Source organism: Pantherophis guttatus, chromosome 4 (assembly GCF_059756535.1).
Source record: "Pantherophis guttatus breed Tessera chromosome 4, ASM5975653v1, whole genome shotgun sequence".
In the NCBI taxonomy this organism is placed as follows: Eukaryota; Metazoa; Chordata; class Lepidosauria; order Squamata; family Colubridae; genus Pantherophis; species Pantherophis guttatus.
The window spans coordinates 129,567,184-129,594,547 of NC_142066.1; the positions used below are offsets into that span (position 1 = coordinate 129,567,184).

At 36.3% G+C, this 27,364-nt stretch overlaps 2 protein-coding genes and 1 long non-coding RNA gene across 4 annotated transcripts in view; 1 reads left to right on the plus strand and 2 right to left on the minus strand.

Annotated features, from left to right (window-relative positions):
- Positions 1-9,641, minus strand: LOC117655084 (uncharacterized). Its single transcript, XR_004588543.3, has 4 exons — positions 8,992-9,641; positions 4,088-8,486; positions 3,684-3,779; positions 1-2,431 (listed from the first exon to the last, which is right to left on the minus strand). It is a non-coding gene; the product is annotated as an uncharacterized LOC117655084 (long non-coding RNA).
- BET1 (Bet1 golgi vesicular membrane trafficking protein) lies at positions 4,553-27,191 on the plus strand. Its single transcript, XM_034402152.3, has 4 exons — positions 4,553-4,714; positions 14,604-14,719; positions 18,387-18,443; positions 20,749-27,191. The coding sequence occupies exons 1-4, from the start codon at positions 4,696-4,698 to the stop codon at positions 20,902-20,904; spliced, it is 348 nt and encodes a 115-aa protein (XP_034258043.1). The 5' UTR covers positions 4,553-4,695; the 3' UTR covers positions 20,905-27,191.
- The window catches only part of LOC117655082 (putative acyl-CoA dehydrogenase 6), a 54,152-nt gene continuing 50,056 nt past the window's right edge, over positions 23,269-27,364 (minus strand). The window contains exons 9-10 of one of the 2 annotated variants that reach the window (XM_034402149.3): positions 25,050-25,136; positions 23,269-23,705 (exon numbers count right to left, since the gene is read on the minus strand). In XM_034402149.3, the coding sequence (XP_034258040.1) occupies positions 23,690-23,705; positions 25,050-25,136 (103 nt within the window). In that variant the 3' untranslated portion in view covers positions 23,269-23,689. Of the gene's footprint in view, positions 23,706-24,952; positions 25,137-27,364 lie in introns of those variants that run through there. The other variant, XM_087892780.1, reaches the window with a different exon arrangement.

The following is a 27,364-nucleotide window of genomic DNA, read 5'->3' on the forward strand; positions in this document are numbered from 1 at the left end:
GAGAAATTTTCTGACAGTGAGAACAATCAATCAATGGAACAGCCTGCCTTAGAAGTTGTGGGAACTTCATCACTGGAAACTTTCAAGAAGAAACTGGACTGCCATTTGTCAGAAATGGTGTAGGATCTCCTGCTTGGGTGGGGAGTTGGACTAGAAGACCTACAAGATCCCTCCCAACTCTGTTAATCTGTTAAATCTGTTTCACTGTAGTTTTGAAGCAAACCCTATTTTGTGCATTTTGAAATAAATAATATATGCTATTAATATTGATGGGCAAGCTAGACCTACAAACCACATATATCCTCACCCTTATTTTGGCCTTAGAACATCCACCACTGCCTCTCAACATCACACTGCTTTTGTAATTCAACTATAAATTCCAAGATAATAGCAATAAAATCTTGAACAGTTTTGCCTCTCAATATCACACTGCTTTTGTAATTCAACCATAAGTTCTAAGATAATAGCAATAAAATCTTGAACAGTTTTCTTCCATAAGTGATAGTAAATATGTACACTAATCACCCAGGAAGGAAAATGCTACTATTTTATACTTCATCTCCAGTGATCTCAGTGTCTTGCCATATTGTTCCCCAGGACCCTCAAATACTGGAAAACAAAAATTAAGGGGAGGTGGTTTGCAAAAGATTTGTTAGGGAGGGATGAGGATCCAGCCATAAGCTTTAGGCAGTCACATCAAGAAAGAAGATGCTGGCTAGAAGGGCCATAACAGTAATGTTGGTCTTGTGCGCTACTTGATTCATAGACCCTCTGCAGATCCCACCTTTTGTCAATGATGAAATAAGATTCAAAAGGCAGTTCTCAATTTACGACTACAAATTGTAAGCCCAATATTTCTGTTGTTAAGTGAGAAATTTGTTAAGTGAGTTTTGCCTCATTTACGCCCTTTTTTTACCATGGTTATCAAGTGAATCACCGCAGATGATAAGTTAGTAACACAGTTGTTAAGTGAAACTGGCATCCCCATTGACTTTGCTTGTCCAAAGGTTGCAAAAGGTGATTGCGTGATCTTGGGACACAGCAACAGTCATAAATATGAGTCAGTTGCCAAGCCTCTGAATTTTGATCACATGATCATGGGGATGCTGCAAAGGCCATGTGAAAAATGGTCATAAGTCACTTTTTTCAGTGCCATGAATGATCACTAAATGAACTGTTGCAAGTCGACCTGTAATGTTTATGGAGATTCTCAGTCATCTAGATCATGGTTGTCCAAAGGTGCTTTTTTTTTTTTTTTTAAGAGGCAACTGGATTTTCTGGGTTTTCTTTGAAGACGTTTTACTTCTCATCCAAGAAGCTTCTTCAGCTCTGACTAGATGGTGGGGAAATTTGTCTTCAAAGAAAATCAGAAAGTCCAGTTGCCTTTTTTTTTTTTAAAAAAAAAAGCACCTTTGGGTACTTCTGAAGATAGATTAAGAGAGCAAAAAGATGCTGTCTTATCTTTTTTTTTTTTTCAGGCAAAAGATATGTCAAGTTGAAATATAGTGCCTAAGAGAGCAAAAGGAGATTCTGGGTAAAAGCTGAATCCTGGGGAAGCTGCAAAGCATTCTGAAAAAAAAAACATAGAACAGATTGCAAAGGATGCTTAGAATGTAAACAGTTGAAAAATGCATGTAATTCTGTGCAAGTGCATTTTCTTGTTTGAAGTGGAGGACAATCAGAGTGCCTAAAAAAAGTGACAGAACTATTATGCACAAAGAAAGGAAATCCTATAGAATGTAGTAGAAAACTTCAATACCACTAATGTTAGGACAGCTTTCAACATCTGAAAGATTCTGCTGCCACAAAGACAATTTCACCTAAGTGAAGAGCAGCCTGGCAGACATTCAAATGTAAAGGTTATTCTGGTTCCAATGGCCAACCAATCTACACATTTGCAATTACTAGATTCTATTCATATGACTGTCAGGTGTTGAGTGAATAGCAGGAGAACCAAACTTGTGTTATTTCCTCTTGGAAACACTAAGTGCTTCTTTCATAAGGGTGGACAGGGATTGTGCTCACAAAATCCTTGTAAGACATTAACTCATTAAAGTTATGGATCACCCTTAAGAGGAAAACCATCTTTAAGGATAGGAGGAAACGAAGGAAGGGGAAAGTAATTTCTGATTCAAAAACCAAGCCAATGCAAATTTAGATTTAAAGACATAAAAAGGCACAATAACAGCTTGGTAACTTGGTAATGATGCCAAGCAAATCTATCACGGAGAGAAGACTTAGAAAAAAAAATATTATGTAGGCTGTGATACTGGAAAAAGAACAATTGATGCATATACTTACTGCTGTGTTTTATTCTATGGAAGACGTAAATGTTCAATAGAAGCCAGAATAATATCATATGCATAATATCAGCTGATTGGTAGAATCCATGAATCCTATGTTAAAGTCCCCAATCAAACGTCAAGAATTGCTTTAATAAATTAGAGAAAAGAATGATACCAATATTATTTCTTTTAAGAATACAAATAGCCATTCAGAGAGATGCTGTTTACTACACAAGACAAAGATTGCTGTCCTGTTGTAGTTTGTTTGTGTTTGGCTTAGCATATTATAGAAACCTGGCTAATTATTGTTCATAGATGACTATTTATGTACTTTGCATAGTTTCTGAATTGTACTAATGTCACTTTTCAATAAATCATAATTTAAACAAACTGTGGCTTAACATAATACATGACATTAGAATTAAACTTTCTGCGTACTCCAAGATTGTTCAGGTTTTTCTAGCTTGACTCTTCAGAGGGTCAGAATTTTACAATTCCTTTTTAAATAATATTTTTATTTAAATGTTATAGTTAAATAGATAAAAAGAAATACAAACTATTACTGGTGAAGATTCATGGTAGACTACATGTCTCTGAAGGAGCAGAGATGGCACAATGGCGAGACTGGCAGTCAGAATGTAAATTCCGGCTGGCAAAATCTCTCTGGAAAAGGGAAAGGCTGTGAGATCACCCTCTTGTACTCCAGACAACTGCTACTCATAAGTAATCTGCAGTTGTCTCATGAGCTGAGCAGTTGGGAATTATGAGATTTCCACCAAGTTCACAATCACAATGTATACATTATTATATTATTGACACAAAGTTCTCTCAAACCTTAATTATATTTGGAAATTGTTTTTCAACTATTTTTCAAATACTAAGAACCTTCCAATCAACAATATATTTTACATGTATTAAATTAGAAAAAAAAACTGACACGATTGATTGATGCAAAAAGTTGATGTATGCATAACAGATAAAATAAATACAAACTACTCCTGTTGTTTTTTCTGTGGAATGTTTTAGCAAGACACACCTTTGAAATTGAGACAAAATTTAAGTAAAGAGAAAACCACAAGAAACTCTGTTCCAATTCTACAATTATTTTTCAGAATGTCCTTGATTAAATTTATCCACAATATTATAAATTTTAAGAACTATATGTTATCTCCCTCTGCCATAGAAAAGCAATAAACAGATATAATGGGAAACATTATTCATCTTTACATTTTCTCAATAAAAGCTTCTATGTTTTCATTTTTATTGTAATGATAACCTTTTTTTTCTGTAGTAAGATTCAGCAATATGGGATAATGGAAAGATATATAAAATGATAGAGGAGTTCTGTAATAGTTTTGACAATGAAGAAAAGAAAAATAAATGAAGTTGTATACGTACATGAATGATTCATAGTTTCCAAGCAGTTTATTTTTCTGTTCAAGTTATTTTGGGGGAAATAATCTATAATCCTGTGGTGAATGGCCTGAGTCATATCTACAATATAAAAAGATAAAAGCCCAGTTCTGCTTAAACATTTGAGTTAAGTTGAAGGAAATAAATTAGCTTGAAAATTAATTTTAAATAATGTTGTAGAATACGAAATGTAACAAAATTACGTAGTGAACAATGGGGAGGCTGCAACGTTGTAAGTGTGTGTGAAAAACAGCCCTAAATCACATTTTTCCAGTGCCTTTGTAACTTTGAACAGTCATGAAATGAACTGTTGTAAATTGAGGACTACTTGTATACGTTTCCCAACTCCTTATAGGACCCTGAATGAAAAAGAGAACTGCGGTAGCCACCTCTTTTGTCAGCTTTGTCGACCCTTTGGGGTTCTTGCCCGGCTCGAAGATGCTGCTGACACTTAAAGGGCTTTCAGCCTGGCTTCTCCTGCCAGCTGTTGTCTAAACCTGAAAAGCTGCAAAACAAAGGAAACGAAATGTTGCTTCCCTCTTGGGGGTCCGCCTTTAATCCGATTGTCCGCTTTCTCTTCCACATATAAAAGAGATAGTGATGGTCCTCGTTTAAAAAAGGAGGAAAAAAAAAGCATTTATGATTCTAGGCTTCATCACCGAACTTTATAACCAGCCCTTGACGCGCAGAAGTAACCAGGCAGGCTTATAAAACTACATTATCCAGAAATCTCCGAGAGTAGTACGGGGAAACTACGTTACCCAGAAGGCCTCGCGAGGGCAAAAAAAAAAAATTAATAATAATCATAGCGAAACTACAATTCCCGAAAGGCTTTTCAGGAACTTAACGCTGTCGTGGCGTTTCGGGGTTTCAGTGGGAATGCCTGACAGTGTGCCCCGTTTCCTCCTTGCCGCCGAGTGTGTGAACGGCGCTTTTCCGTGGTGCCCGTGAGTCTCAGGGGAAGGAATTTATCTCGCCTCTCCTGTGACGAATAAGGATGAGGAGGGCTGGGCTGGGTAAGTGGGGATCCACCAGGAGAAGTTTCGTTGTGGGGAGCGGGTCTCTGCGGAGGAAACCCGTGTTCAGGGGTTCACGGCGCCCTTGCCTTGCCACGATTGAGTCCCGGCCCTCGTCTTCGGGGAAAGTCCCCCTGGGATCTTTCAGCCTTCCTCTTATTCATGAAGGCGAATAGGAGAGGCCTGGTGATACCCTTCTTCTATCAATGCCTTTTCCTCGTCAATGGGATTTAAACTTAATGTGCCTGAAGATTCAAAACATTCCATTGCAGATGTGGATAGATTTCTCTGTGGGATTGTTGCCTCCTGCCAGGAGTTAAGCCTTACATAGTTGGTTTTAGAACAGATGGCAGAGACGCAAAGAGCAAGTGGAGGTGTAAGAGGGACTGGCAGTAGGGGCATCCTATAGGTTTATACGCTTAGACTGAAAGGTCCTTGGGTGGTTTTGGGCCAGATAACACTCAGCTCAGTCTGCTCTGCTGGGATGTGGTTGGGGAAAAAATAGAAGTAACTTTATGCACACCATTTGATGGTCTTCTATCAAAAGTCAGGATATAAATCTAGCAAATAAGAGGCAGAGCTGTGAAAAATATCTACAGATCCCTCGAACCCTGGGCACAAAAATATCTGCAGATCCCTTGAACCCTGGGCACAAAGTGTTTCAACTTCTACCCTCAAAATGACGCTTTAGGGCATTGCATGCCTGAACAACTAGACACAAAAACAGGTTTTTTTCCCCCATGCCATCATTCTGCTCTGCATCATTGAGCCTGACTAGGTGGCTCAGTGGTTAAGACACTGAGCTTGTCGATCAGAAAGAAGTTTGGTGGTTCAAATCCCTAGTACAGGTCTCCTGCGTGAGCTAGATGACCTACAAGGTCCCTTCCAACTCTGTTACTGTTATGCTAAACAACTAATTCCCACAACACTTGTCAAACTATCTAGAAAGGCAATATTACCATCATTATTCTCATCTTCCCTATCTTCTTCTTATGACTATAACTTTGTTGTTGTATCTTATGATTTATTTATTTACTTAGTATCCTAGTATAATTTATGTTGATTGCTTATTTAGTATCCATGACTATTGCCAAGTGATAGATAATGATGTATTACTATTGTTGTATGTACACTGAGAGCTTAGGCACCGGAGACAAATTCCTTGTATATCTAATCACACTTGGCCAATCAAGAATTCTATTTCTAATAAATACAGGTGGAATATCAGGTATACTGATTCAGTCATCCTATTATAGTTGGATGGACACATATCTCAGATTTTTAAAAGCCAGTGTGCTTTGAGACTCAGGTTGTATTTATGGGGTGCTTTCATCATGTATCTGCAGAAATCACTGTGTTACTGAATAAAGTTGAAGCCAACTATAGACTATGATGAGAGTGATAAAACACTTTCTGTAACTTGTTTTGCATATCTTCCCACATATGGTACAAAGACATCTATCAGTCTCTTTCCCAGGATATGTGGGAGGAGATTCATAGAGGGCTGGGATGATAGATTAGACACAACCAATGAATTGTATCAGGAGGTTCAAGACTGCATTTGTAATGAAAACATGGGGCAGCAATGAATATTATGGCATCAATATTGAACTCCTATGGACGTTTAATATTCAGTCCAGTTTTCACTGCGTTAATGAGAATGAAAAATGGCATTAACTTTTAAAAGAAGTATATAACCCTGCCATCAGAAACTCCCATTCTCTGGCCTATGACATCTAGGAATAACTTAACTTTATCAGAAATCTTTTATTGAATGCTAATTGTAGACCTAAGACTAGAAATATCATTTACTATGACAAAGTTAACACTATACATTATGCAGATAGCTTGCAAATTTTAATCAGCTTTCAAGAAATTCCTAGGGTTGGTATATTCTGAAAGCATTTGGCCCTGCAAAATAATGAGAAATTTAATATATAAATTAATTTTCTGCAAAGTAATTCAATGGCCTTCTATTATAGTACGTTCTGAATAATAATAGCTTACCTTCTATTTATGAACTCTTTTTGGCTCTTGTCAAAAATGTTTTCCATTTTATATGGATAAGCTGTCTCATTTAGTCAGCTAACTCTGCAGATATATATGTATTTTGACTGATTAATAGCCTCATCACATTTTTGTTTTACATATAAAACTTGGAGAAAATAGAGAACGATAGTGTATGCTACTTTTCTTTTTTAAAATTCAGAAGTGCTTGACACTCTCCGACCCCAATCCAAATTCTGAGCAATTTATTCACATCTTGTGCATTGAATGAACAATAAAATCCAGCAGGTGCAGTAATTATCAATTATATGTGTAAAAATAAGAACATAGATTTCCAGCATTCATGTGAGGCTGGAAGGACATTAAATTAGATGTTATGGCAATATTCCATAAGTAGACTTGGTCCAGGGCACACTATTCTGGTTCTAAAGACAGGATTTCTGAGATGACTAATGTGTGCAAGGGGTGGTGGTGGTGGAGGGGGAGGGGGCTCAAACAGAAAAAAAGTTAATCCTGATTTTATCTATGTTCTAATTTATTACTAGCTGAATAAGTAATCTTCACCGATTTGAAAACTATTCAGAAACTGGCACAGTCTTAATTTTTTTAGCTGGGCTAAGTAATAATTTAGTGGGTGGGTATCTGAAATTTTAAGAAAAAGTATAAAGACTGTAAAAAGTTAGCACCCCACTTCATAGAAAAATGAAATATTTTGAGGAATATTAAAAAAGGCATAATGTTATATTTCCTTAAATGAGAAGTGAGAAATATGTTTTTCTTAAAAGACAGAAAGCAGACTCAATCTCCCTTCGCCCAGCAGATTTTTGTGCCCATTGAGAAAGATTGGGCCAGCCTATCTACAAAACAAATACCTTCAGCTCCAGGGTGAAGGGATTAAGACATGACCCTCCAGGACATAATAGGATTAACTCACTAGCAGCACTATCACTACATTGCACTATCTCTTAAGGATATTGCATCAGAGTCCAAACTTCAACCAAACTTCTCAGACAACCTACAGATCTAGCTATGACCCCTACAACAGCTAATAGAATACATGTTCTTGCACAGAAACAGGAAGTTTAAGTGCAAAGCCCAAGAGAAGGTATAAATACCCCCCACTCTCAACTCCGTGTGGTCAGCTGCCCAGGACCTCAAACCCATGTGGTTCTGCTTCATCATTAAACCCTCTTTCCAATTAGCCTCCATGGTTCCAGTGACTTTCTCCCGGCTTGGAACTGAACCAGATGGATATTTCTCCCAACAAGGAAAACTATCATATGCTACTGGTAGTAATTTAAACAATAGACATTCAAATAATCTCACTTTGGAAAGGTGTGACCTGTTTCACAAGCTTGCTGCATCTTACATTAGCCACTTGGCCTTCCAATGACAACATATATCAGCACCATAAGCTATAGGCATGCCCTTTAGGATAAACTTGCTTAGATATGTGGCTCCCCAAGTCTTGTGTGGAGCCTCCAGTTCCATCCTCAAATTGCTGCTGCATCATTATTAATGCTGCAGGTTATTTAAAAAAGCACCTGAATGGTATTCATTAGTTGCAGTCAATAAAACCAAAATTAGTTTATTGCCTTTGTCCTATAAACGTGCCAGAGTGCTTTTCATGGATTATGAATAAAATGTTGCACATCTTTATTTAGGAAAATGAAATCCCATTGACAACGATTTGGCTCCTGACCTTCATTTGCCTCCAGTCTCTCCATTAGTGTTCTACATTTCAAGACTGGTTCCACTGCTTTGTCTATCTGATGAAAAGGTGGAGTAAAACAAAGTTTCATTAGTGCATATTTTATAGCACCTCTACCCAAATTTCCTTGAAGAAAAGGATAGTGGCTTTCCCCCCCATGGTAGTGTCTTTAAATGGATTTCTGAAGAATCTTAAAGTGCATCATTGAGTAACAATGATGAATGGGATTCTGGAGAGAAACTAGCTGTATTTCTGTGTTGCATCAGTTATGAAATAGACATCTGGAATTGCAAGAAACATTTCCAGCCTATGATGTATAACTTTTGAATTCTCTCCATATAAATGGTCACTGTACAACTTTTAGATATCCAAGAAATGTGTAGACATAGTTTCATCATTGCTCTATTATTCTATTTGGAAATGAAGCTCCTGGCCTCCTATGAAAATTATAAATCCATTTTCCTACTTGAGATATTGAGACTCTGTTTATATGCCATGTTTTCAATAAAATAATTTGTAATTCATTGATTTTTAGGTCATCAACATATCTGACTCTTACCTGACCCCCATCTGCTTTCTCTTATCTAGCGCTACTTTTTCATCTGCCAAATTTATCATAAATTTGGTATATCTGTGGGCTGTTGAGTAAGAGGGATATATATATATTAATTATGTGTGGATGCTATATGCATGCATGTATTTGAACATAATCACTTCAACTTGCCCCACCCTTGTGCAACACGTTCTACTGGACCTGAAAATGATCCTGTATATAAAAGTTGCATATCTTGCAAATAGTTTGTAATTCATTTTGTCATTTTATAGATGTTTTTATTTTTTTAAAACAGTCAAAATCTTATGTTGTAGTTTCAGAGAAATGAGATATAATCATGACCTAGTGATGTTGATAGGACTCTGGCTGCAAACTTTCCCTATGTACTTTAAACTTAAGAGATGTTTTTGAATAGATACTGTATGTATATATCTCTAATTTATTAAAATTAACTATAGATTAATAGATTTCAGCAAATGTCCTGGCCTGTTTTCTTATTATAGCCCAGTTATTAAAATATACATTCCTGTTAATGATGGAAAAGCTTAATTTTGTGAAATTAGTATGCTTGTAAAACCATTATGGTTTTTCAAAGAAGCAGCAATGGGTTACAATTATAAGGAACATTTGAAATGATTTGGTTGCAACAAAATATAACCTTCTTTATTTCTAACAGCCAAATTATATTTTTCATTCCAAAAGTTAACTTAGTATTTTTGTTTCCAAATGAGTTAGCCATATTAGTCTGGGGGGGGGGGGAGGGATGAAGAAAGTTTTGTAATCTTTTAGAAATGTAACCAATTTAGATCCACAAGTTTTTGTGGATCATGTCCACTTAATCAAAGTGGGGTTTAATAGTGTATTGTAGCACCTTAAAAACTATCCAAAAAATTACTAAATCATTGTAAGTTAGTGCAGTTCTCCAAAATAAATTTAATGGCAAATGACTTTGTGTGTGTCTCTGTGTGTGTGTGTGTAAATAAATATTAAATAGTATACTTCTTAGGCTATCACTAAATGGCAGTAAATTATTAGGTTTCTGTATCCCATGGCAATCATCCAGTTGTATGATAGGCCTAATATGTATGCAGGGTAAATTTTTTACTGAATTTGCAACATAAACTGGGACCCTGCGATAGCTCAGCAATTAAGATGGCAGCCTGGGTTTGAGACCTGAGCATCACACGATAGGGTGAGCTCCTGCCTTGCTCTAGCTCCTGCCAATCTAGCAGTTTGAAAGCATGCAGATGCAAGTAGATAAATAGGTCCCTCATCAATGGTAAGATAACAGTGCTCTGTGACTTCATGCTGGCCACATGATGATGGGAATATCTTCAAACAACGCTGGTTCAATGGCCCTTGAAAATGGAAATGGAACACTGCCCCTTAGAGTTGGCAACAACTAATGGAATAAAATCCTCAGGGACTCCTTTTTTCTTACCTGTTATCTTTCAACATATTATAATTGAATTTTATTTATTTATTTATTTTATTTAATTTGTATACCGCCCTTCTCCTAGTGGACTCAGGGCGGTGCACAGCCAGAACTAAAACACATACCAATACAAAATTTAAAATTATTAAAAGAATTACATACTTTGGCCCAAATTTAAAACAATTCGAATTAAAACCCATTGACAGATTAAAAGCTAAAAAGCTAAAAAACTAAAAAAAAAGGGGGGGGGTTCACGCCAGCCCTGCTTGATGGAAAAGAACAGTTTTCAGGGCACGGCGAAAGACCGAAGATCCGATATCCTTCTTATCTCCATGGGCAAATCGTTCCAGAGGGCAGGAGCTGCCACAGAGAAGGCCCTCCCCCTGGGGGTCGCCAGTCGACATTGCCTGGCTGACAGCACCCTCAGGAGTCCCTCTCTGTGGGAGTGTACTGGTCGGTGGGAGGCTATCGGCAGCAGAAGGCGGTCCCGCAAATACCCAGGTCCTATGCCATGGAGCGCTTTAAAGGTGGTAACCAACACCTTGAAGCGCACCCAGAAGACCACTGGAAGCCAATGCAGCTCACGCAGGAGAGGTATCACATGGGAGCGCCCCCTCGCTCCCATAATCCCCCACGCAGCCGCATTCTGCACCAGTTGGAGCCTCTGGGTACTCCTCAAGGGGAGCCCCATGTAGAGAGCATTGCAGTAGTCCAGGCGGGAAGTGACGAGTGCCTGAGTGACTGTGCGTAAGGAATCCCGATCCAGAAAGGGACGCAACTGGCGAATCAGGTGGACCTGATAAAAAGCCCCCCTGGCCACGGCGGTCATATGCTCTTCTAAAGACAGCCGTGCATCCAGGAGGACGCCCAAGTTGCGAGCCCCATCCATGGGGGCCAATAACTCGCCCCCAATAGCCAGCGATGGCACCAGCTGGCTATATCGGGACGCCGGAAGCCACAGCCACTCGGTCTTGGAAGGGTTGAGTCGAAGCCTGTTACTCCCCATCCAGATCAGCACGGCCTCCAGGCACCGGGACATCACTTCAAGGGCATCGTTGGGATGGCCTGGGGTGGAGATGTACAGCTGCGTATCATCAGCGTACTGATGGAACTCCACCCCAAAGCCATGGATGATCTCACCGAGCGGCTTCACATACATGTGAATTTACAAACATTACCATAATATAGCAATTATGAGCATCTTTAGATCTGTTAGAAGTATTGTGTATGTAAAAATAAAAAAACTACAAAAGGCTAATTTTAAAAAGCAAGGGAAAGAAATATCAGGAAAAGCAGTTCGCTAAAAAGAGCTGAAAATAATATTAAAAAAGTAACTGGGAGGGGAAAAGATAAAAATTAAATAGTAAAATGCAAAAATGCAAATTGCAAAATTTTCCACAAATCTCAATGTATAGAAAATGATTTCAAATCTCAATTTTATATTTATACAAATAATTGCAAATGTAGTTTTTCAACAGTAAATTAAATCTAGGCGGACCATTGCCCAATCCTACCTATCTGTGGAAACAAAGCAATTCAAAGAAAAAAGCTAACACGTTATTAAATCAACTATTAATATCTGGATCATAAAATTTTATTCAAGAATAAAAAATCACTTTCTATGCAACAGTCCAAGCAAAATATATTGGAAATTTCTTCATAAATTGACAAGTTCCAGTTTTTTTTGGAATATAATTGAATATTATTTTAACCCATAGCTATCTTCCAAAAATATGCTTTACTTTACTATTGATAGTATGATAGTTGCTTTAATTCTGGATTTTAAATTGATGTTTTCTTTTATTAATTAAAAGTGCATCATAAACTCAAAGTCTTATGTTAGTTAGCAATTGCTCTAAATTATACTTAAGAGTGTTTGGCTGCTGTATTTCCTATATAAATAATTGTCATCTTGTACTGTACAAGTAATCCTCTTTTAGCAATTAGACAGTGACATCTATGATGGGAATGAAAAAGTAACTGTGACCAATGCCCACATTTACACTTTTGATGCAACAGAAGGAAAGCTGAAGTAAAATTGTAAACATAGTCATGGTTCCATGTTTTTCACTGATTACTTAATGACAGAGTTGCAATTGCTAAATGAGGACAATCTATAATGCTTTGACTCCTGAAGCTTTCTATGTATGTCACTTCAAGATTATTTTTAACCAGGAAGTGGCATACATGTTTTAAATAAATGAAATAATTAGTTACAAACACAATGTTTGTGTGGGTATGTTTGAATATTTATACTTATAGGCAACTTCAACTGAAATTGACTTTAAACAACTTACATTTCCAGTTTACAAGAAAAAGATAAAACTGTCCAATATTACATCATCAACCTACATTAAAATCAAATCTAATAGTCCCTGTAATGTTAACATATTAGAAGAGACTTTCAATTATTTCAACGAAGTCTTTTCCAATAGCCGCATCTTAATGGTTTTTCCAAAGCACCCAAAGAATAGATGTTAGCTTGAAGTAATTGTATAACCTTTAGATTTAAATTTAAATTCAGTTAAATTTTAATTATTTTCTTGGTTATACTCTTGAATTTTTCTTTGTAAAAATTGCAAAGAGGCAGAAAGCCAGTTTAATCTTGTGGTTAAGGAGAATACGTCTAGAAACCATGAGACCAGGAATCTTAGTTCCACTTTAGGCATGAAAGATAGCTGTTTGACTTTGGGCCAATCACTCTTTCTCAGCCACTTCTTAGAGTTGTTGTGAGGAATATAGCAGGAAGAAGATATGTTTGACACAGGAGTGAAATGCTCCCGGTTTGGACCAGATCGCCTGATCCGGTAGTGATGGCAGCCGGTGGTTCCGAGAACCGGTAGCAGAAATCCCTGCGCCCCCCTTCCCCCATGCCCAGCTGAGCTGTGCAATCATCAGAGGCTGTTTTTTTTACTTTTAAAAGCATTTTTTCTACAACCTCTTTGGCTGAAAAAATGCTTTTAAAAGTAAAAAAAAAAGCCTCTGATGATCGTGCGGCTCAGCTGGGATCGTCAGAGGCTTTTAAAAGCATTTTTACTACAACTTCTTCGGCTGAAGAGGTTGTAGAAAAAAAAATGCCTTTAAAAGCCTGTGACAATCCCAGCTGAGTTGCCTGATCGTCAGAGGCTTCTAAAAGCATTTTTTTTCTGCAACCTCTTAAAGTTGTAGAAAAAATGCTTTTAAAAGTAAAAAAAAAAGTTGGCCATGCCCAACATTAGGTAAGTCACATTACTTCCCCACCCAATCAAGCCATGCCCACAGAACCGGTAGTAACAAATTTTAGATTTCACCTTCAGTGGTTTGACACCTTCAGTTATTTATAAAAATAAATAATTGGATTATGATCACAATTAGGACTAGAATCTTAATCCCGATTGTGGACTAAAGTGATGCAAAATATTATCATTGTATTCTAACCTAATCTCAGGATGTTCCAAAAATGATGTTGGCACAGAGAAGACCCATCCATGTAGTCTGTGATGCTAAATAAGTCTGAAAGGAGTTGTCCCTTGCAAAATTGTTACCAACAGTCAGATACCACTGGGAGAAGGTGATCCAAAATTACAAAACCATAAAGTTTTTTAATTGCTAGTCTAACACTGCCTATTCTTACTGAAGAAAAAGGCAAGGGACAATTTCTAAGTTTTAAAGAGTAGAACTTAACACTTGGGGAAGATGATGTCTTTGATTTTGTGTTGGCCTGAAATGCAAGGAGAAAGAAAATAACAGATCCAATTTAATAGATGATCCAGATATGTACACCCCACTCAGAAAATCAAAGAAGGGGGAAGAGATTTCTTTAGAAAAATGTTTTCTTTAGAAAAATGTTAACAGGATATGGAAACTTTGGACTGTCCAGTTCAGTTATTTTTTTAAGATGATGGATTTGGATCCTGAATTCTCTTTGCAACCCATTGGTTTGGACTGCAGACTGAAAGGCCCTGAGGGTAACATAAATTAATCACATTTGTATGTCTTCCTTCTTCCCTTACTCATTACTTTGACCCTGTTCAATTTTAGATTATGAAAGGTTTAAGTTGTTCCTATTGTACAATGACATTACTTGCCTGTTCTTTTAAAACAGGGGATGATTTAATAAAACTAAGCTGTTCTTTCCCTCCAGAAATTATATTTTCCCATCTGAATTTCTGGTGCTTTAATTTGATTGGTTTTTTTTTTTCAGGTGAAGGAGCTGCTGGCAGCAATTATGGTTATACCAATAGTGGCTATAGTGTATATGAGGAAGAAAATGAAAAGTTAACAGAAAGTTTGCGTTCAAAAGTCACTGCCATAAAATCTGTAAGTATGTCATTATACTAGCAGCATCCAAATTGATTGGAGTACAGTTGCTATCAACTGTATAGCAACAGTTTAATTGAATTGAGTTGCCCATCAGAGAGCATGGTACATTTGTTCATAGAATAGATTCTATCTATAATTGGATTTGAGTTTCAGCTGCCCTTTTTGACTAATCAAAGTATTAGTTACAAGCTGGAACGGGCAAAAAGATTTTTTGTTTGGCACTGTGACTAAGAATTGTGTTCCTAAGGGATGATAAATCAGTAAAGATTAGTACGTTAGTCTATTTATAAGCCACAGAGTTAAATTATTCTGTTAAATAAATAATTATAGCTGAAAATCAAACTAAGGTAAACCAGCCCAATTGTCTAGTTTAGTCCCTATAAGTAAAGCTGGCAAATTGCACGTCCTCATTTGCCAATTCATTTGCTAGGTCTTGATGGTTAAGGTCTCAGTGTGGGGGCAGAAAAAAAGATTGGGTTTCCTTCAAAAAGAACATAATGGCTCTAGCTTGATTTATTATACATCTTCTAAGGAAGGAAAACCAAGACATTTTAGCATCAGTTTGATTTAAAGGGACAAGACATATTTTAAGCAGGAATAAGAATAAAATCACTTTCATCAGAGATGGCAATTTTTTTTCAGCTAATGGCCACATTTCAATGCATGCAAGTGTATCGCTTGTCTTAGAAAATAATCCAATGAGTGAGAAGTGTGTGGAAATATTCTCTTTTTTTCCCCCTCTGTCTATCCCTAGTCTACTTGCAAAAATCTAGAACATACTGCTTTTTCCAGATGTCTGAGCTGACTACTAGCAGAGAGGTTTTGAAAACTGGCTACCCTGATTATCTATATTTTTCCAATAGAAGAGAATATCGAAAGCTCATCATTGAAATGTGGAGTCCTTGGTGCTTACTGAGCTTAGTTGTTTATTTGCAGACATTTCATTACCTAACTAGGTAATGTTATCAAAATGATGATGAATGAGTGTGGGGTTTGCTCCCTGGTTATATACAAAATTTCACTGCCTGTTACGGATGTCCTTTACTAGTCTCCTGCCTGTACAGCCACCATATAAGACAGACAGGCTAAAGACTAACTGATCACATCCCTGAACACCAACCAGCCATCAGCAGACATAATGAAAACTCCTTAATCTCACAATGTATAGACAGAACCCATTCAAAAGAGGCGATATAAAAACTAAAAAGGAAACAAGATCAGAATGAATCCTTTCCAGCAATCAATACCCAGATAAGCAAGGAAAACAAGCAGAAAATAATGCCCTAATCAAGGAACTATATCAAGAAGAAAAATCACACCCTGCCAACGTTGGCAGGGCAAGCTACTGTATATAAGCAGGGAGCAAATCCCACTAGCACTGATGATGTTACTTAGGTAATAAAAGTTACTTGGGTAATAAAAGATTTCAAAGCATACAAGCAAGCTGAAAAGCACCAAAGACTCCACGTATCTATATTTTTATTGATTCTGGCTTTATTTCATGATTTATGGCTGCATTCGCTTGTGATATAACAAGAGAGTTTGGAAATACATTCTCTTGGGGACAAAACAAAGTCCAAAAATCAGATGACAATCTTCTTTATCTAGAGAAAACCTTTAAAAAAAAAGCCTATGTAAGAGTTGTCCTAGTCACATAATGTCTCACTTAGGAACCGTGGTGATTCACTTAACCATGGGAAAAGCTGACATACATCTGTTGCAGTCATGTGATGTCTTGCTTATTGATGGAGTAACAATTGACAATTATAGTTAAGCAAGGACTAGGCAACCTGTAATTGTTTTTTTTAGTGCCTTCTTCAGCTGCACGATAGTCTTTTTAAAAAAGATTTTGTGACCAGAGGTGTACACAAACACAGATTCATCTTGGATTTGTGTAAGGAAATTTTAATATTGGGTATTTTATAATTCCCTTCCTAATAATTCCAAGCATTATTTTTTAATCATTTTTTAAACAGCAGCCAAATTACTTTTTTTTTTAAAATTTGATTTATATGCCGCCCTTCTTCGGAGACTCAGGGCGGCTTACAATGCACTAAGCAATAGCCTTCATTCTTTTGTATATTTATACAAAGTCAGCTTATTGCCCCCACAAACTGGGTCCTCAATTTACCTACCTTAGAAAGGATGGAAGGCTGAGTCAACCTTGAGCCTTGGCGAGATTCAAACCTGCAGTAATTGCAGGCAGCTGTTCTTAATAACAGGGTGCTTTAGACCACTGTACTACCAAGGCTCTGAGGAAAAACATTAATGTTTTTCCTCAGCTGCCTACCTTCACTCTGACATCGTTTTTTCAGATGAATCCTACCAGTTCACTTCCTACGAATTATTGTATCATCTGATCTGATGACTTCCTTACTGATCAAACTCAGAAAGATATTGGGGGGGGGTGTGTGGACAGAATGCAGATTGTCCCAATACTGAAGATGCACAACTGGAAAAGTTCAGGAAACAATGGTAGCCCTGGAGGACTTCTTTATTTGTAAAGCATGAAATGACACAGTTGGTTATCTTATAAGTAGTGTGTGGCTGGTTTAAACTATATGATTTTTTATTGATTCGTTCCTGTTTAGTTTCTGTGTATCAGGATTTAGGGTGCTTTATCAGTTGCTTAAGAGGCATAATGGTGATGTGGTGAAGGCAACTAAGCCAACATGTTTGATCTGTTTTTAAAGAAATGAGGAAGGGACTCAATGCCAAATAGCAAATTAAGTATGGATTTTTAAAATGAGAAAAATTGTATAGCTAATGTTCAACGTTTGTACAGTAGGTGGCTCAGTGGCTAAGACACTGAGCTTGTTGATCAGAAAGGTCGGCAGTTCGAATCCCTAGTACAGGTCGTTGGACTAGATGAAATACAAAGTCCCTTCCAACTCTGTTAATCTCTAATCTGTATCTGTATCTGAGTTTAAAGTATATTATCAAGGGGCTGTAAAAATGGGGCTGAGCTATCAAAACTGCAGTCACTTTTATATTTTTAAAGTATTGTCAACATTCTCCCCTGCTCTTAACTCTTTATTTGTTCTAACATATCCAGTGAATATATTCTTGTATATCCATATCAAAGTCTGTGAGATGAAAGCACTTGAAGGACTAAGAAAAGCAATTCTTGAGCAGTCCAGTGGCTCACTTGATCTGAGTACCAAACCATGTGGAATTATTATGTTTCAAAGGAATCTATAGGAAATAAATGATATGTATATAGTAATCTACTGCCTAAACTAGCTAGTATACTATTAATCATTTTATGTAATTTCATCTGCCAAGTTGATCATTTTTTGTTCAACATTAATAATCTGTAGTTCTGAAGTATAGGTTTTAAAATATTGAAACATAAAAAGCATGAAAAAAAAGGAACAAGTTATCCAAGGATAAAAGAAATATGAATTAAAACAGATTTAAAAGTGTACAATGTGTCTTTAGTTAAAGGCTTTGGAGAGCAGAGCAAACTGTAGCAATACCATCAGCTTTTTCCCTGCTACATAAGGAAAAAAATTAACAGAAGGGATAGATTTCATATTTGAAAATGAATGAAATACTATTTCCTACCTTTTTAGGATCATCTGGAAAACGTGTTAAATAAGCTGTTATCTCATTATTTACTATTATGCATTGTAAAATACCATGTATGTCTTTTTTCTCATAGCTTTCCATTGAAATTGGAACAGAAGTTAAACAACATAATAAATTATTAACTGAAATGGTATGTATTTACTTAAGCAGTTTATTTTAGATGAGCATGGAAACAGCTAAACTCTAAACTTTCAGATATATCAATTTAATTTTAAAATCACTCAAGTAAATTCTAACATACTAATTAATCCCTTTGGTCAAGCTTAGATTACATCACTGAATTTAATAAAATAAGTGAATGCAGGTAGTCCTCGACTTACAACAGTTCCTTTAGTGACTGTTGAAAGTTACAGCAGCACTGAAAAATATGACTTCAAGTCCATTTTCCAAAGTTACAACTTTGCAGCCTCCCCATGATCATGTGATCAAAATTCAGATGCTTGGCAACTGGTTCATAATTACGACCGTTGCTTTGTCCCAAGGTCACGTGATCTCCTTTTGTGACCTTTTGACAAGCAAAGTTAATGGGGAAGCCGGATTCACTTAACAACCGGGTTACTAACTTGTCAACTGCAGGTTATAAAACGGGCAAAACTAATTTAACAAATGTATCACTTAACAACAGACATTTTGGGTTCAACTGTGGTTGTAAGTCAAGGACTACCTGTAATGATTTAGGTTTGTTATTTCAGTAGATTTATTTTATATATATGTTTGGATTCTTTAGCCCTATACATAACATCAAGTGTGTCACATTTTAAAATGTTACATGTTTTTATTGCGAAGGAAGACCGTTAAAGTGAGTTATACCGCATTTTTTGTTTTTTTGCCACAGCGAAGCAGACCACTGCTGTTGTTGTGAATCATGTAATTGTTAAACTAATCTTGCTTTCCCCATTAATTTTGCTTGGCGGACGCCAGCTGGGAAGTTTTCAAGTGATGATATTTTGATAAACAAAACTGGGACAGTGCAGCTGTCATAAATACATGCCCATTGTCAGGTGCCCAAATTTTGATCATGTGACAACAGGGATGCTACAACAGTTGCAAGTGTGAAAAAAGTCATAAGTCACTTTTTTCAGTGCCATTGTAACTTCAAGCAGTCACTCAACAATGGTTGTAGCTCAAAGACTATCTGTACTGCTTGGATACATGAACATATGCTCTTCAGCAATACTCAAGATGATTAAGTAATTCTGAGAGTTGGCAGTCCACACATCTGAAAAGAGCCCAAGATGAGGAAAAATGTTTTAATGCATGGAAAGCCGGGGCTTGAAGTCAAATCAGAGAGTTGAAGTCTTTCCATCTTAAAAGTTGCTGATACCAATAGCAGTTAGACTCATATACCACTTCATTGTGCTTTACAGCCTTCTCTAAGTGGTTTAGAGTCAGAATATTGCCCCCAGCAATATGCTGACAATTTTACTGACCTTGGAAGGATGGAAGGCTGAGTCAACCTTCAGCCGGTCAGGATTGAACTGCTAGAGCAGGGGTGTCAAACTCAATTTCACTGAGGGACGCATGTATGGCTGGGATAGGTGTGGCCAGGATGGGCTCAAGATGCATTTTTCACCTTCTCTTCTTTCCACAGTTCTTTATTATAACCATTTTCCTATCTCTTCTATCACATATTACTGGCAAACATTTATTACTTATTTTTCATACTCCACTACACTTTTTATTTCTAAATTTATATCCCATTGTTTAATAGTAAATAGCAGAAAAGCTATTTATACAATTGTATATTTATTATTCAACTAATAATAAAAATATGATTGCATAAATCACATGATAATACAAGATCTAACAGCGGAGGTAAATTTCCAGGATAGTAAATAGAAATGGCTGTCAATTATAGATTGCTGATTGTAGATTAAATGGACCTACATTATGTAAAATCTGGCATTAAACTGTAATATTAACATAGGATGTTGCTTGTTTTCTATCCAGATTAGGTACTTACTTGAGGCCACATAATTGTAATCCAGTCCTATCCAGTCCTCCTGCAGCACTCTGCTGGCTGAAAATGGGCCACGCAGAGGCCCTATGCAGCAGATTTTTGGCCAGCAGAGTGCTGCAAGAGGCCCTGGAGGCCAAAAATAGGCCACGGGGGAAGGGGGACATCCATAGTCCCCCAGGGCCCATTTTGGCTGGCAGAGGCATTTCCTTTGATATTTCCAGGCCAGATTTAAGCACTCCGCAGGCCAGGCTGGGTCACGGGCCTTGAGTTTGACACACCTGTGCTAGCGGGAGCAGCGAGCTAGCCTGCAGTACTGCATTCTAACCACTGCAACACCATGACTCTCAATGTTGAAGAACTTTTGCTGATCCATGAGCAGAGAGAATACAACTAATTGCAAGCTCTGTCTTTATGTTTTAAAAGTTAATAGGAAATATACAAACAGTAAAATAATTCTGCATGTTTTTAACAACAGGACAATGATTTTGATTCAACAAGTGGATTCCTTGGTGCAACAATGGGCAGACTGAAAATCCTCTCCAGAGGAAGCCAGACAAAACTGTTATGCTATATGATGCTGTTCTCATTGTTTGTCTTTTTTGTGATTTATTGGATTATTAAACTGAGGTGATGCAGATCTCCATTATGAGATTATTCATACCATCTTGAAAACTTTTTTGAGAAAATTGATAAATAATTTTTGTAACTGGATTTAGGATTAATGCATTTGAATCTCTTCTGTAATTCTTAAATCTTATCAAGCCAGAAGCATTGTCATTTTTTTTTAAAAAAAGCCCTTATTTTATAGTTTCCTGAACTGAATTCTATTCAAATCTTAACTCTTTGTAAACAAAACATAAGTTTACTAAGGATGAGTTCCATTACTGAAACAGGCATTTTCCTACTCAAAAATTACACTATATAACAGTTCCTTTTTTCCCCTAGTAATAAAAATAATTTTAGTAATTTTGTATAAATTTATCGAATATTTTTAAAAGCCAAAATACTTCTTTTCAAAGCTTAATTAATTGAAGGGCTATTGTTTTAGTAAAATATTTAACCATGTTCTGAATCTGGTTTGCAGTTAATTATTTACTTTAAACGATATAATAGTTTTAAGATACAGTTGTTATGAGGGGAAAAAAAAGAAATATTGTTCACAATCAACATGGTTCTTTGCCCACATGTCTGCTGGGATTGCATTACTATTATGTTTAGGGTTAATAGAGGAATTGGTAGTTTTAATTTTACTATACTATAGTAGACAGTTTGTGCAATATTCTAGGTCGGCAAAGCAGTCACGCAACTTGCTGTTATAATGTTCGAGGTTTCATCTAATGTAATAGTGAAATAGGTGTTTGTGGGGGGGGGGTTTGAAATAAGGAATTTAGGGATTAAAGTTCCCTTTAATTAAAAGATGAAAGGGATCCACAAATATTAAATCCCCATTAAATAAATGGTCTGTTTTATTAGATATTGGTATATCCTTAGTAGCAATGTCACTGTTTAATTTGTAGGCAGAGTATTATTTTCCAGAATATGAAATCTGACAGTATGTGACATTTAAAATATGGGTGACATTTATAAACTTCCTAGAAGAGAGATAAATTTTGATGATGAGAATAGAACCTCAGTTTTTATTTTTTGAAAAAAACGTTCTGTCTCTATAAGGAATACCTATTTCATATGAAGATTTCTTCACAGCAGAGCAAATCTCTTTTAACTTGCAATTCAACAGCAATAGCAACAGTACTTAGACTTATATATTGTTCCATTGTGTATTTACAGCACTTTCTGAGAAGTTTACAAATATCAGCATATTGCCCCCAACAATCTGGGTCCTCATTTTACCAACCTTAGAAGGATGAAAGGCTGAGTTAATCCTGAACTGGTCAGGATCAAATTCTTGGCTGTGGGCAATACTGCATTTCAACCATTGCACCACCACAGCTTTTAAAATTAAGGCAGGGGTGTCAAACTCACATCGTCACAGCAGTGTCATGTGACATATCGGGATCTTCCCCCCACCCCTTCGTTACATTGGGCATTGGCATGGCCAGCATGTGATGCATCCAGCCCGCGGGCCAGGAGTTTGACAGCCCTGAATTAAGGTGTTGGAATAGTGGGGAAGCCTGAGTTTTAGCTCTGCTTTACACATGGTAGGCAGCTGGTTGGTTTTAAGCCAGTCACTAACTTTCAGCCCTAGAAAGAAGGCCCTTGCAAACCAATTCTGAAACGTTTCCAAGAAAAGTCAGTAGATTTATCCAACCAGATGCCAATAGTTAAATCTGATTTGGGAGTAGTCTCTATTTAATTCTCTATATTAAATACTTTATACTATTTTTGCTACTGTGTTTCCCCAAAAATAAGACCCTGTCGTATATTTTTTTTTGAACCCTGAAATAAGTGCTTGGCCTTATTACTATGTGCTCAAAAGCACGATTGGGCTTATTATCAGGGATGTCTTAATTTGGAGGAAATAGGGTAGGTTCATAGAGGTTTTAACACACATCTGCAAATTTAAGATTTGGAATTGGAAGATATAATAGTGGATTTTTTCTTCCAGTGTACAACATATTAACTTGCTAGAGGTAATAGACCTACATGTTAACAAAATGACTTTGAGTATTGTGTTAAGCTTCTTCTAAGTGTTGTAGTAAGCTTCTTTTGTATGCAGAAGGTTTTTTGAGAATATTGGTAAATAATTTTTACTAAGTTAGATGCTGGTTAAATTTCCACTGAGAATCTTCAGCATTTGTTAAGTTTGATAATGCAAATCCAGTCGCTATGTAGCTAGGATCCCATTAAAAGTGCTAAAGGGAGGATTCTACTCACTAACACAATTGGTCATTTCAACAGCTGTGATACTTTCTATCCATTTTTCAATTGCAGCATGTAGTGTCACACTTATATGAGCAAGGATATCTTGCTTCATTTATATGTATTTTATACTGACAAATTCTCCAATTGAAATGATTTTTTAAAAATATAATAGAACAATTCATGATTTGTAGTTTATTCCAATCATATATAAATGCTTCAATTATAAAAATTATATACTATTTTATTATATAATCAAAATACTGAGGAATATCTTTGATTTTACTAATAGTAAGGCTTATATAGACTATACATATTTATGATTTTAAAATATAGGGAAATGCAATAGGAATGCTTCCTTTCTCCAAAGTCATCCCATTTCCTCTCAGTATTATTTATTAATTAAATTTATTTGCTGCTTGCCTTGCTGTGAGGCTATTTTAGGCAATTTAACAGTAATAAAAAGAAAGAAAAATGAAAAATTAAGGTTGTTAAAATTAAAACTTTAAACAATCTGAAGAATACTATTAGGCTGGCTGAGGTTAAGAATTTTTTTCACCATAATTCTGTTAATTGTGTTCTGAAAATTCCAGGGCTTATTCTTTTTTGTTCCTATAAAATAAGAGAATACAGATTAATGCTTCAATTTAAAATATATTTTCTGTATCTAACTACAAGGCGACTGTTTACTGAGACTATCCTGATATTATATCTGAATTTGCTAATCTCATAAAATTCAGCTGGAGGAAAATGGTTCCCTTTCACAGTTACTTCCCAATAACCTATAATTGAGTATGCAGCCAATGATCCAGGGGGTAGTAAAAACCTTCAGTACTAACAACCATTGATAGCTTGATTCTGAATGAACCCATTCAGTTCTCTTTGAAAGCTGTCCAAATTGCTTGCTGTTATCACCATTGCTGGCAGTGAATTCCCCAAATTAGCTATGTATAGTGTATAGCTTCCCTGCATTTAGTTTGGATAATAGATGACATGAAATTCTAACTATGTAAAATAAGGATAAAAACTTCTCTCTATCTAAGTTATATAGGCTATCTATAACTTTATACACCAGTGGTGTACACCAATGCATCCATTCTTTTTCTGGCACAATATTCAATTAAACTAAATAGTCAACTACAGGTAGATTTTTTCCACATCTTTTGAAAAGGTAATGGTGGCTTTAATACATAGCGTATTATATTATAAATAAATGTAGAATGCATGCTATATATTATTCAATTGTTACCAACAGAATTGAACAAACAATACATTTAAATAATTATTTAGATTAATATAATTATATGGTATACATTAAGATATGCAATATTAATGCATATGTTAATATCTATGAGATGCATGGAATAATTATATAAACTGGTAGGTGTGACAGAGCTCTGGTTAATATTTGAAGATGTTGATTATAAAACAGGTGAGATAAGAATTCTAGGTTAGTCCTATCATTACATTTTTTTTATATTACATCACTACCTTTCATGATTCAGAAGCAAACGATGGATGGATTTATTTTTTAGTAATTAAAAAAAAAACCAGAAAAATGTTCTAGGTATGAATGTGCAGGCATTCACACATTCAAAGCAGGAAAGGAGATTCAGATCTGGCCTGGATGTGCTATGCATGAGATCAGGGGGGAAAAATACTGTTTCTTTCAAGGGCCAGAGAAAGATAATGTGTGTATAATCACATCAGATCAGAATCCCCTTTTCTGCTTCATAACCAAATACTAAGTTATCAGTGGTTCTTGGAAAACATCCTACAAATTTGCACATTTTAGTACCCTTATATCCCCTAAATTTAAGTATAATTTACGTGCAAGAAAAAATCATGAAAATTAAAAATTTGGTCATATACGGTATTTATTGTACCTGCACTTTAAAAAAAGCTTTAATACTGATTATTAAAACAGTAGCAAAGATCTATAGTCATAAAACTTACTTTTCGGGCAAGATACCCATGTATTTGCATACAACAGACAGCATGATTTCATCAGCACCGCCTCCTATTGATACCAATCTTAAATCTCTGCCATGACAGAAAAGGCAAAACAAAGTATCAATAAAATGAAATTTGTCTGTTCTGCTTCCCCTTTCACTTAATACTATTAATATTAAACTTGATATTGTTTAACAGTCCTTGTTTAACTAAGTCAATGTGAATTGCGAGCTGCTTTAATATACTAATCATCAACATCGCTTAAAATATATTAGATTTGTAAGTACAACATTTTAATTCAGGTCAGCAATCTAGCAATCCTTGGCAAGTATAACTGAGTGTGACTGCATATATAGCACCCAAAGCCTACTAGGGCAGTCTTGTGAACATTTCTATGTTGTCAAGCTGAACAGCCATCAATTAGGAAACAAAATTCCTAATTGACCACGATTTTGAATTACAGTAGGGTTTAATCTTCTGTTACACATGCATTCATCTCTATGACTTTGATTGTTGTGGGAGTTATAGCTTTCCAAAGAATTGTTCTGATGCAAATTTTCTCTATATATATCAGACAAAATGCAGCCCATAAAAATTTCCCAGAATTCCAGTCAGTCTTCTATCTCAGAAAAGCTTCCTAATTCCTTGGGGGGGGGGATTTCAATTCCATTTTGGCATGTGTATGTGTAGTCCTTGGTTTACAACAGCAATTGGGACTGAAATTATAATTAAGCACCACAAATGATGTGGTCACATTGCTTAGTGACAACAATTCTGGCAGTCCTAGTTGGTGTTGTTAAGCAAATCACTGTGGGTCATTAAGTGAGGACATCGCATGATCACCATTTGTGATCTCTTGGATCACATGATTGTGGGATGCTGCAACAGCTGGAATGCTAAGGATTGTCCATAAGTACAGGTACAGGTAGCGCTCAATTTACGACCACAATTGAGCCCAGAATTTATGTTGCTAACTGAGGGATTTGTTAAGTGAGTTTTGCTCCATTTTACAACTTTTCTTACCATGTTTGTTAAGTGAATCATTGCAGTTGTTAAATTAGTAACGTGGTTAAGTGAATTTGGTTTCCCCATTGACTTGACTTGTCAGAAAGTCACAAAAGGGGATCACATAACCCTGGGACACTCAACTGTCATAAGTATGAACTTCTTGTCAAGCATCTGAGTGTAAATCACGTGACCATGGGGATGGTGCAATGGTTGTGAAAAAAATGGTCATAAGTCTCTTTTCAGTGCCGTTGTAACTTCGAACAGTCATTAAACGAACTGTTGTTAAGTTGAGGACTATCTGTACCAATTGTTCAGTGCAATTGGAATTTTGAAAAGATGCTGAATATGTAGTCATTAACCAAGGAGTCCCTGTAAAATTTTAGATTAGGATACTTTTTAATCACTGAATAAAATGTTGTATTTTGAAAAAAGCTGCTTTCAATGTGATCATGCAGAATAAAATAGGGGCTATGCAAGAATTTCAGACCTCGTATACATAGAACATAGAATAACAGGATTGTTATTCTATGTTCTACATAAGGAACCTTGGAGGTCTTCTAGTCCAACCTCCTGATCAAGAAGGAGACCCTATACCAATCTGGAAAATGGCTGTCCAGTCTCTTCTTGAAAATCTCTAGTGATGGAGCAGCCACAACTTTCAGAGGTAAGACTTTCCACTGATTAATTGTTCTTACTGTTCTCTCCTTAGTTCTAGGTTGAATCTCTCTTTAATGGTTTTCCACCTTGGCTTACCTAGTTCTTTCAACAGTTCATTGTATGATTTAGCTTCCAGACCCCTTATCGTGTTGTTGCTCTTCTCTGCATCATTTCTAGGTTATCAATATCTTTTTTGTTGTGCTGACCAAAACTGGACACAATATTCCAGGTGTGTGTGTGTGTGTGTGTGTGTGCGCGCGCCCACGCATGCATATATGCATATATTACATGTGTATATACAAACACGTATACTGAATCTATGTTCATTGTTTTGAAACAGTAGTTCCTGTTGCCATAAAGGCTGGATTTCCTACTCATCTTTCTTATTGTACTTAAGTTTGGCTATTGGCATTAACTGGATAGTTGAATGTAAATGTTGTTGGTCAATGACAGAAATAAAAATTTAATATTACTTCTTCAGCTGTTCTCCCTGTGTATTTGTAGGGGTTTTTTGGTGGGTGGGGATGGATTTGAATGCATTTGAGCTTAAACATGAGGCATGGGGAATTTAAGAAGAAACCTGTACTGGTAATTATCCCACAGGATACATAGTACTAGTATATATAGTTTCCTGGATTATAATACATATCTTT